This window comes from Equus quagga, chromosome 1 (genome assembly GCF_021613505.1).
Source record: "Equus quagga isolate Etosha38 chromosome 1, UCLA_HA_Equagga_1.0, whole genome shotgun sequence".
NCBI classification, from domain to species: Eukaryota; Metazoa; Chordata; class Mammalia; order Perissodactyla; family Equidae; genus Equus; species Equus quagga.
The window spans coordinates 20,065,534-20,077,726 of NC_060267.1; the positions used below are offsets into that span (position 1 = coordinate 20,065,534).

The 12,193-nt window shown below is 46.7% G+C and overlaps 1 protein-coding gene across 3 annotated transcripts in view; it reads left to right on the top strand.

Annotated features, from left to right (window-relative positions):
* Window positions 1-2,446, top strand: part of SENP1 (SUMO specific peptidase 1) — a 49,966-nt gene extending 47,520 nt beyond the window's left edge. For all 3 annotated transcript variants that reach the window (XM_046639208.1, XM_046639198.1, XM_046639217.1), the window contains one exon: window positions 702-2,446. In XM_046639208.1, the coding sequence (XP_046495164.1) occupies window positions 702-764 (63 nt within the window). In that variant the 3' untranslated portion in view covers window positions 765-2,446. The remainder of the gene's footprint in view (window positions 1-701) is intronic.
* Window positions 2,447-12,193: the final 9,747 nt, after the last annotated feature.

The window sequence follows — 12,193 nt, forward strand, 5'->3', positions numbered from 1 at the left end:
TCTACCCATCCTCCCCGCCTACCTCAAATCCTATAAGAAACAGAGACCTGGAATCAGAGCAAGTTTTCTTCAGTTTCCCTTTATTTGGTTAGCAGTCAGGTTTTGGAACAGGCCACACTTTGATCTCCTGGTGCAATTTGTTATGCTGCCCCCCTCCCCTGCCCCACTTGATGCAGCGGATCCGTCTTCTCTTAGTTTGTTCTCTCCGTGTGGTCCTTCAGAGACCAAAGTGGATTGAGCCTAGAGATTATGGTTTATTCTATGTCCTCTACTTAACTCTTGACTTCTGTCTAAATTAATAACTTTACCAAATTTTTCCTCCATAGCCATTGGGTGGAGCTTGCAGTTCCCATAACTCTTCCTCTAAAAAGTGAGCTTTTGATTTTCAGGCCTCACATGTCATATCCTCTTCAAAGTTCAAAAAGAGGACTTGATGGACACCATTCTAAAATTCTTAGAAACATCTGGGGACTCCTGGCAATACCCAGTAAAACTTCTAAGGCTACAATAATGGAAAATAGCAGTAAAGATAGCAATAGAAAAAGCAGTACAAAGAAAAAAAGCACATGTAATCAAGAATGAGCACTTTGAAAAACCAGAAATGCAACTGAGACTATTTTAGTTGAAAACTTCGAGAAGGAAGAGAGTATTGGGTCTGGATAAAAGAAATGAAAATTAAGGTTATCTCTGTGTCCCTGCAGCAACACATGCCGTACTTCCGGAAGCGGATGGTCTGGGAGATCCTCCACCGAAAGCTCTTGTGAAGACTGTCTCCATTAGCAGACATTGACCTTGTGGGGACCAGCTCTTTGTTGTCTACAGCCAGAGACCTTGGAAACAGCTGCTCCCAATCCTCTGTTCTTGTAAAGCCCTTGATCCTGGACCAGGCCCTGGCGAGATGCATTCACAAGCACATCTGCCTTTCCTTTTGTATCTCAGATACTATTTTTGCAAAGAAACTTTGGTGCTGTGAAAGGGGTGAGGGGACATCCCTAAGCTGAAGAGAAAGACTGCTTTTCACTTCTTCAGTTCTGCCATCTTGTTTTCAAAGGGCTCCAGCCTCACTCAGTCCTTAGGGGACTGAGAGAAGCTTGGAAAGACTCTTGGTTTCATATCAACTCTTGTTGTTAGGCCTTACTAAGAGGTAGGAAAGGGCATGGGCAAAAAGTTAGGGATGACAACCACCAGCATATACACGCACACACATACATGCACACAGGATTTCCAAGACATGTTGTCAGGAATGTGACTGTAAACTGGACTTTGGGGCACATGCATAAGTCCCTCCTTCAGGACTTTTCCTATTTATATGCCCCTTTGTGAAATCTGTCTGTTCTGTACAAGGCTGTTTTATCATCTTGTAGCTTCCTCCCATGTTGAGGCACAACACACGAGCCATGGGTGGACCCCAAGGTCCCAGGCAGTCCTTTCCTTAAAAGCAGGAGTTTGCATGTGCTTACAAGACATAATATGGGGAAGACCCACCCAGGGAGCGGTTTAGTGGAGCAACAAGCACCACTTTGACTGCCGCCTACTTCTGACCAAGATGAAGAAGGACCTCAGTCTTTAGCAGAAAATTCCAGCATTGTATGAATGCAGGTCTAGTTTGGTCTGTGGCTGGTTAGTTTAAATATGCTTCTAACCACAGAGAATTTAATATATATATATATATATATATATATATATTTCACAGGGATATGCTTTTTTTTTAAAAGGCTGAATGTGTTCACCATTTTAGCCTGCAGATTTATTTCCATTTTCCAAATTTAGCTCTAGCACGCACAGATCCCAACCCCTCTGTGTAGGGTGTTTGTGGACTTCCTAACAGAATATTTCAAGGCCTGGATGATCTTTGGCTTAGGGGGAAGAGGTTACAGAGGGAGATGAGATTTTCAACTGGAAAACAGGTGGAATTTGGACTGAGCAACTTGAGATTTTAAAACTCCTATTCCTTTTGTTCTTTCTAGCATCTCCCCCACCCTCTGAGTGGTCCTCAGGCTAAATAGTGAAATGATCCAATGCCAGTGTCATTTTGTACTTAAGTTCCAAAATAGGAACGTTTTATACTTTTTTCTGTATTGTAATAGGTAGTTTTGTATGAAATCTTTTCTCCTCTTCCCACGTACCCCATCCTTTCCAGCATTGTGCTTTCTCCCTGGGCTTATTTGAAAATTTTACTCTGTTTTATACCAAGCTTGTTTAGTACATTTTTCTATGTTTTACCACAGGTTACAATTTGAAAAGAAAACTATTTTTTTTAAATATTCCATTGTTAACTGAATGTTACTGTCTCCACTCCAGCAACTAGAGGGTCCTACCTTTTCATAACTGCCTGCCTTCTCGGGGAAGACCACCTTTTGTTTGTTTGTTTTCTTTTCTTTCTTTCTTTCTTTTTTTTTTTTCTTTTGGTGTTTTCTATAGGAAATAAATAGCTTTCTATATATGAGTTGGTGGGACCTTTCACATTCTCTTTAGAAAGCTATGGCATGCAGGTCCATTGTAGGACTCCTGAATATTGATTCTTGGTACTTAATGTATTTAAGTGACAACTTGAAAGGTGGCAATATGGTATAGATTGGGACTATGAATTGAAAGACCTGAGTTTCTCAGGCTCTCTTGCTATTGTCTGGGGGACTCAGAACAAGATAGTTCTCTGTGTTTATTGTTTGTCCATTTAGATAACATCTGTCTTACCTTCCTCACAGACTTTTTGTACAGACCAAAGGAACAAATATTTATTGCCATGTATAGCAGAAAATGAAACATGCAACAAAAGCACTTTGAAAAATACATAAGGAATTGTGGAGCCTGTCTGAACTTGACCGCCCTTTCTGACCAATGCAGTTTTGTACAAGGTGGAGTTAGTGATCCTGAGACCACCCTGCATGGGTGGGCCAAGCTGAGACATAGGTTGTGGCCCAGAGTGGCTCAGTGGGAAGCAAATATAGACTTATATATTGGGCCATCCGTTCCAGAGGGCTGGCTAGCCAACAAGAGGAGGCCTAGCATCTGGAGAATTCCTTTCTCCTTCATTTAAGGGTGGGCTTTGATGATGGGGGAAGAAGAAAGATGGTCCTACATTCCAAGGCCAAGGGCATGTTACCAGTATCTTGTTTAATCTGCTATAAACTAAAGTCAATCACTTTCCTTTTCTCCTCTCCTCCCCTCTCCCCTGTGCTCAGTGCTCATAATCACCTACCTCCCCCAAAAAAGGAACACTGGAGGGATGATAAGCTCTAGATGCCAAATACAGAGCCTTCAACAGAAACCACAGTCCCAGCAATCACTTCTGGACCCTGTACAGAGAAAGTCAGATAGACCGTTCCTGCCTATTTGAGAATACATGGTCCAAGGCACGGAGGCTAGTTCCATCCCATTTGTCACCTGAGACCCACTGTTGCTCCTGACAGTCCTCTCCCTCTGAGAATACCCTGCAGCAGTGGGGAGTGCGGCTTTTTCAGGACATTCAGAGAAGCAGGGAGTTGAAGGAGAGACCCACTGTTGCCCCCAGAAGTCCTGTTTAGGGTTGAATGTAAGAGTACTTTTCCCTCTGCTGGCCTGGAGACTTTGTGTACGTTGACTTCTCTCTATATGAGGAGCTTCATACTTCTCTGTGGTATCAACTTCTCTCTTCTTTAGCCCCTATAATTGTACTCGCATCTTCTACCTACTGCCCCTAGCAAAGTTAGCCCCAAGTTTTTGTGACCTGGGGTAGAAACAGGTAAACTGGAAAAGCACTGCCAGCAGCCCCATCCCATAGTCTGTCCCTCACCACCTGGTTTTACATGGCCCATAAAAATCTCTAGTGGGTGGAGAGGGAGAGGTTCCTATAAAAGCCCCAATGTTTTTAATGTTTCAGCCTCTGGTCCTTCTGTACCACCCCTCCAGCTCTCAAACATGTCTTGCCAGAGTAAGACAGACAACTGACACTGGGCTTCGTCTTCTCCCTTGCTTCGCCTGGATGGGCCGAGGTGAGGTGGAATGATGCTTGCACCCTAGGAGTTCACATACCCAAGAGAGTCAGAAAAGGAGGCATAAGGCTATCAGGCCCTGTTGTTTACTCAAACAGGCTACCTGCTGAGCTGGGAAAGTTGCCATATTTCTCTGTCCGGGAGCAATCTATCCACAGCTTCAAATTCATCCTAAAGTTTTGGAAGGGACAAGTAAGGCTTGGCCTGGCATCCTTCCTTATACTGCAAGCCTTATTTCACATGTGCTGAACCCAACGTCTGTCTGTTAAGACCCCATCACTACCATATCCAAATCTGGAGGTGGGGAAGGACAAAAGGGTATGTCAGGTCAGGCTGGTCACCCACTAAGATAAGGGAGAACTTACACGTGCATCCCCTGTGGAAGGGAAAAGGGAAAGTGGGAGACTGAACTAGAAGGTAAGCCTCGAGGAAATATTAGTGCAGGCTGCCTCTCCAGCCTGTCAGGGCCAGGCCAGGGATAATTCCAGTTGTGAGTGGTTGGACCAGATGTCCAGGGTCTTGTTAAAGTCTAAGATTCTGAAATGTTATTTAGGGTCATAATGCTGTTTGGAATAGGAATCAGTCAAGGTGGAGACTCAAAATTAAAGTTTAAGGCCAGTGTTAACTTTTTAGAGCTAAGGCCCAGGTCAAAGTCTTATCCTAATGGACAGATGGTAGCTATAGACTTTTCTTCGTTTTAAGGTGAGGAGTAGCCATCAACTGCTTGACTTCTGGAGATTGTCGTTCTACCCTTCGCAGAACACAAATGCTGGGAAGGGAAAGTGTGTGGGAGAGAGGCGCACAGGAGCCTAGAGTCTTCAGTCTGCTGGCCACCCCTCATTCAATTTTCTCTTTTATTCCTTTCAGAAATATGTACAGAGCACACACACTAAACCCCTCTCCCTGAAGCCTTCCCTGATCACTGAACATGTCTTATCTGGATGTCTGCAGCCCTTGTAATCGGAAAATAATACAACTCCACACGCTATTTGTATTGTATTCTGTCTTTTGCATCAGCAATGGACTGAGACATGTTGCCACTAAGGGCAGGTGAATGATTTGGTGCTTTTTTTTCAAACCAGGAGTGCAAGCTACTTCTCTCCAGCCTGCCACAGCAGAGAAGGAGTAACTCTATAAAAGTTTAGAAAGACAGCATGTGGGAGTTGGAGGAAGAAGAGCTACTCATGACTAGTGAGGCTGCACCTCCTTTGAGGTCCCAAACTTTCATCTCTGGTCCAAACCTCATGCCCCACTCTGCCCTTAACGAGAACACCTTCCTCAGCAGTTCAGCATGCCCCTCAGGGGTCTCAGTCTATCCCAGGGAGCTAATCAAAGTATTTTTTTTCTAACCACACATCTTTCTGTTAAATACAGTTCTCTCCATCCTTTTTACATCCTTATAGATTGAGACCATGGGTCCCTTTCTGCTTGCCTTATCCTTTAGATGGACTGTTTTACATGCTGCCTGCGTCTTGTATACTAGCCAGAGCTAAGTTCCTGGAGGCCATTTGTCTCATCTGATACTTCTGGGGAACCCCTTACACTAGATGTTTAATAAGCGTGTGTTTAAGCCCTGGGCTTGGGAGCCATGAAAGGCGGTGTGAGGAGATGGTTTGACCAAGGAAATAAAAGCCACCTGTTCACCAGGACCTTAGAGTCTAACTTGGGAGGCCAGGCAGACACCAAGCAATGGACCTTATCAAAAAAGCCAGCTCATGGGCACGTGGTCCAGTTTGAAGCTTGATGTGGATGATGGAGAGGAAGAGGTAGCGATAAGTCAGGGATGATGTTGCCTTTTTCTGTCTGTGACTCTACTTTTTAAGTTGATTTATTTAAAATTCTGTGGATTTTGCTTTCTTGCTTTGACTGGAAACTCCCTGGTAAAAAGGACTCGATGGTGTTTGTCTCTCTAAGACTGTCTCTCTGTCTCTTTGACTGTTTGTTCTGTCTCTGTCTGTGTCTATGTCTCCTGATCCAAGCTGGACCAGTGATTGGATTCTCAGTGTGGTCTGGATTCCTGAGTTCACCCCTTAACCAGGAGTCTGAATACTGTTCATTCATTTATTTCATTCCACATACCTGGAATTGAAGCCTGGAACTCAAATAACATGCAAATCCGTGGCTCCCTGGCACTTTTTAAAACCAGACCTGTCTGTGGAGCTGCCCAGAGAGCCCTCCTGAGCCAAACACACCAGTCAGGACTTCCAACCCACCCTGCTAACAGCATCCCTTGTCTCCTTGCCCCTCTCTCATACCCCTTCCTCCTCACAGTCTAACAAAGAAGGGCTCCCACTGCTTGCCCCTTTGAAGCTCACACTCCAAAGGATAGAAAGCAAGAAAACACCAACTTCTCAAAAATCTCCCTCTATGTTGGTGAAACAGTTATATCTGTGTTGAGTTAGAAGAGCCCCTTGTAGCCTCCAGGACATTCTTGAGTTCTAACGTTTTTCTAGGCATGGTTAAGATTTTTCACCCATTTGAAAATGGTTGGAGTGAGGAGGGAAACCTTCCAGCCCCTCTTGTTTTCTAGTTCCTGAATGTGGTTAAAGATAGCTGATGATTGTCTGGGTCTGTCACCGAAAGGGGAGAAGACTTCCTCCAAGGGGAGACCTAGAGTTGACCATGAGTCAGAGCCAACCTCTGTCTCCACCTGGGGATAACTACTTCCTGGGTGCCTGGTTTGGTCTTGGGTGCAGCAGAAAGTTACAAAGGGAAGGGGGGTAGGGTTTGTGTTCCTCAAGGAATTCGTGTTTCAGACACTTCTTGAACCCCAGACAAAATGTTTTGCTTCCTTGTGCCTGTGCCCAATTTCCCATCAGCCCATCACCAGCTTATGATGGCCTATGAGGCCCTACACAATCAGCCCACTACCTCTCCATCAGCATTGTCTACCCCTCTGCCCTGGCTCACTAGCCTCAGCTGCGCAGGCCTCCTTGGTGTTTGTCTAACAAACCAAGCTTGCTTCCACCTCACAGTTCTACAGTCATGCGTTGCTTAAAAATGGGGATGCATTCTGAGAATGCATCACTAGGCAATTTTGTCATTGAACATCATAGGTATACTTCACAAACCTAGGTGGTGTAGCCTACTACACACTTAGGCTATCTGGTACTAATCTTATGCGACCGTCGTATATGCGGTCTGTTGTTGACCAAGATGTTGTTATGCAGTGCATGACTGTACTTGTTGCTTCCTATGTCTGGAGGGCTTTTCCCCAGATATCCTCCCTCACTTCCTCCCGCTTTGGTGCAGTATCATCATCACACCCCAATTATACTTCCTAGCTTCCTTACCTTCATTTTTTTTCTCCATAGCACTTAACGTCTATCTCATTTACTCGGTTTGTTTTGTCTGCCTCTCATCAAAATGTCTGTTCTGTTCATTCTGCATCCCAAGTGCCCAGAGCAGTTGAAGGAGAGAATTGTTGGAGTGAATGAATTACTATTCAGCATCTCGGACTGTGCTTCCCTTCCGTTTTGATAGTCTCACCCTATTCAAGGCCTCACCTCTTGTCTGGTCTCTGGTTTCAAATGCATCATCCACTTAGCAGTTAGAGCTATCTTCTTCCAATAATATTAATAATAAGAGTAAATATTTATTGAGGCCCTGGCCCCAGCCTTATGTACCAAACACTATATGCACATTACCTCATTTAATCCTCACAAGTGTATGATGTAGATACTATTGTCATCCCCATTTCTCAGATGAGAAAACGAGGAGCGTTTTGGATATTGATAGATATTGGATAACTTGCCCAAAGCCTCACAGATTGTCAGTGATAGAAGCAGGCATTCCAAGCCAAGAGCATACATCTCCAAAGCCCTAAATAGCCCTGTGGTTTGCTACTTCACATGGCCAGCACTGCTTCGTCTCAACAGGGCAAGCACCTGACCTAGATGACATGGGGCTCTACCAGTGGGAAACCAAAGAAAAGAGATTCCAATGAGGGCCGCAAAGTCCAGTCCTCCCTCTTTTCTCTCAAGAGTAGGATCAAGGTTCTTATTTGTCTCCTCACCTTAGTTTGTAGTGTCAAGGGGAATGACAAGATCCCTCTGCCTTTGGGTTCATTTCCTCTTGGCTTCTCCAGAAAGGGGTACCAGGAAATTCCTTTCACCCCTGCCATGACAACCTTTCCCCAACTGTCCCTTTTCTTTTTGCCTCCCACTCTCATCCCCAATTCTAGGCTGCCCATATTAGCAAAACTTCCTTTGAGGCCTTTGGTTCTAACCCAGGAAGGGGAGGCTAAGGATTGGGGGTGGTAAGTAGGGAGACATCAAACAGATCCAGCTCATCCCCACAGGGTCTCAGGAATCAAGGAGAGGTGTTGCTGAGGCGGGGACATTTGGAGACATTTCTGGTGCTCCACAGTGTTCCATTTTATCTTTTCACTTCTGTGTCTCTTGCCCTGTCCCCTCAGTATGGTGTTTCCACTGCCATTCCTACTGGTTGGGGAATCTCAGGAATGCACAGCCCTGTGCCCTCCTGCTCTCCCCTCCCACCTCGCACACAGAGCCCCTGTAGAGGTGCAACTCAGTTCAAGCTAGAGGCCAAGGGGGGAGGGGCCGCTCTCTTCCTGGAGAAGAAAGACAACACAGACTCTCAACCCTTCCTCCCACCCTCTCTCTCCAATTTCTTCCCCAAAATCAGCCTGCCACTTTCAGCTTCCTCTTAAACAGACAGCCTTTCCCACCCTCACCCCTCACTGGGGGCCTCTCTTGATGGTAATTACTCCTAATTGTTTTCCCTTGGCTCACCAGGCCTTTCCTTGCCTGCCCTGAGCCAGCAGTCTTCCTGTGTCTGCTCAGAAAATGGCTCAGCTCAAACCAGAGGCAAGCCCCTTCGAGCCTCAAAACCCAGGCTTTTTAGATTTAGTTCAGAAGGCAGCTTTGACCCAGGTTAAGCTTTGAGGGAAGGCTCCCCCTTGGACTCTCTCATGGCAAATTGTAGTGGGGAATAGTGATAAAACTTCAGGAGCCTCCCAGCAGCAAGGCCCCTGAGGAGCTCTGAGCATTTCCTTCCATGAAGATCTCAGCACCAGAGAAGAGCTATTAGGTCTGGCCTGGGGAAAAGGACTCCTGAATGAGGTGTTGGAGCCCCACAACTCTGGCCTTGGTCATGTGGAGCTGCCTATCTCATCAACCAAGCCCCCTCCCCACCAGAGGACCACCCCCTCCCACCCCCAAACCACCAGGCCTATACTCCATCCTCTGCCCTAGCCAGTGGGCTGAGGTGGCCTTTTGCCAGAGCGTGAGACCATTACAGCCACACACACATACAAACACGCATGTACATGGTGGCTTTGTGTTGCTCCCTCCTGGTGTCCTCAGCTTCTGGATCAACAACACAGTAACTAGTGTTGGAGCTGGAGAAAGAGGATGGGGCCACCGTGGCTAGTGAGGGGAGTGAGAAGAGCTTGGATGGGGGTGGAGATGCAAGCATTGTTCCTTTTTCTCTCAGCAGGGCTGCTGACCCTGACTCATTCTACCCCTTGAGGAAGGTCCTTAGCGGTCTAGAGCTCTTGAGAATCCTATATGCCCCTTGGAAAAGGATTTTGGAGTGTTAGCCAGAAAGAAGAGGTCATAGAAATGTTTTATTCATTCAGTCAGTAAATATTTACTAAGTGCCTACTATACGCCAGGTCCCTGTGTTAGGTGCTAGAAACATCCTCTATCTCCTGGTCCAAGCACATAACACTTTGCTCCAGCCTCAGCCTAAAACATTTTGTCCCCAGGGCCTTGTTCCATGGCACCTGCATCAGCCTGAGCCTCACCCTTTCCCACCTACCTCCTCCTGACTCAGGGCTACCTTCCCCAGCTGCAGAGTACCTTTCCTAGTGAGCAAAGAAGACCCTGCAAGAAAGAGCCTGAGGGATAGACATGAGGATGGAGAAAAGGCCAGTTTCACCCAACTGCAGACCTCCAGGGAGTCTCAAAGACATGCTCTAAAGGGTCTGGGCTAAGAGATTTCCTTTAGATTCAGGGATAAGATGGCTACACCTTCTGAACCTAGTTCGTTCCTTCCTTCTTTCCCATGTTTGGACCAAGGAATCGGATCAGATTTTTATCAGAATGTCTACTTGGATTTAAGAGTCTTCATTTGTTTATTTATTCATTTACCCCTTTACCATGTGCTTATCCATCCATCCATCCATTCAACCATTCACTCACTTATTTTTTTAGGACCTACTCTGTGCCAGGCACTGGGGAGAGAGGGATGGATATGGCATGATCATTGGTCTCTGTGAGCCTATTCTTTGGTCCCCAGGGTGTCTCTGTCAGCCTCAGCTACTTTCTCAGAACCCAGATCTTCCTTCTCGCCCCTCACATAGGGACCAGACTCCAACTGAGGAGGTCTCCCAGTGGGTAACTAGAAATCCTGAACCAGAGGCCACTGATAATCAGGGACAGCCAGGATGGAGGCCAGCCTAGTGGTTGGAGGGATGAGGAAGGCACTCAGCCAGGCCACTGAGCCCATCACTGTGGCTTGGCTCCTTTGGTGAAAAAAATAGCAAGCTTGGACAAGTGTCTCCCTGTGTCCTGAGCTCTGAGTTGCTCCCAGACAGGAGTCGCTCCCTTAGACAAACCACAGCCAAGGGCAACAGAGGCCCAGAGAGGACTAGAAGGGGGAGTAGGAACATGGGGCTCAGGACATGTCCAACACAGGCACAATGGTGTAAGTGAGCCCTGCTGGCTGGGTCAGAGGTATGAGCGTGTATCGCGGGAGCTGCAGGTGAGGCAGAGGAAAGAGAAGCCATGCTCAGGCTCACAGACAAGGAGAAGACAGACGCACATAGTATAAAACTGAGACAGCTACACAGCAAATAGGGGCAGCTCTCTAGAATCTGTTTTAGGAACTTAGGCGAGTATTCTTCCCCCAGAGTACCCCAGTGGCGAATAGGAGGTTGACGATGGGGTTGAGAAAAGAAGATTATGACAGAGCGCCAGAGGGTGTGTGTGTATGCACCTAGTCATATATGAGTTTGGGTCTGTGTAATTTTCTTTCTTCTGTGTCTCCTACTTCATTCTAAAACCAGAAGGACTCTGAGTGGTTTGGGCTTCTCCGGGCCTCTCCTCCCCTTTCCACATGTGGCTGAGGGTGAGTTAATGGGACCTGCACACACAGAGGCTCACACAGCCTTGGAGACAGAGGCCCATTCATACCAGGACACTGTGGCACCTCTCTCTCAGGCTGGCCTGCGGTCCTAGTCCTGTAGCACCAACATGCGCAAGTGAGAGACGTGCGCCTTTGCACATGCAACATTGCTCTCCAGCACACACACACAAAGCCACACTCAGGCTCTGTTAACCCTTCACCACCACATGCAGGAAGTTCTTGGCTCTGGCTTTGCCTTTCTCAAGGCCTTTTACCCAACTGTGCACCCACCTGAGTTAACCCTTGAACAACCTTCTTGGAACCCCAGGGAGCCCACAATGGGCTTGCCTAGCCTCCCAGTGCCTGGGAGGGGAAGTGAATGCAATCTCAGCCAAAGAACAGGATGGAGGTGTTTCCTTCCAGCAGAGGAAGAGAGAAGACTACTAAAGTCTGGGTTCAAGTGACAGCTATGCCACCTGCAAGCTGTAAGTCCTCAGACAGTTTACTTAATCCCTCTGGGCTTCAGTCTCTGAACTCTAAGATGAGGAGAGGTAAACCTGAGGTCCGTAGATAAACCTACTGAAATTATATGCAAAACATGTAGAATTCTACATTTTGCTGGAAAGAGGTTTCATAGGTCCCTTGAACGCCCTCAAAACTTAAGGACCAGTGAACTTCTTGAACATTCCAGGACTGTATATGAGTCAAGTGCTTTGTAAGTGATGCCAACGTGGCCATTGTAAGTCCATTCAATCATCTAAGATGAGTGTCAACCTCACCCTGCACCTAGTGCCTGAGGTTCTCCCACAAGAACCCCCACTCCCATAACCCCAGGCTGGGGAACCACAATAACCCATCACCTCCAGGAAGAGCCAAACTCAGGCTCAGATTGAGGCACTCTCATCTGATGGACTCATTTGCTGGGATGGAGTCTTCTGGGGTCAGGCTGGAGGGTCAAGCCCAGCAGGAGTCAGGGGCAAGGAAGAATGGAGGATGGGGTAGATGTTAGGAATAATAACCATACTACTCATGTCTATTGAGTGCTTACTATGTGCCAGGCATTGTGTAAATAGCCAATGAAGTCAATAATATCGTTCCCATTTTACAGTTGAAGAAACTGAGGCTCAGGG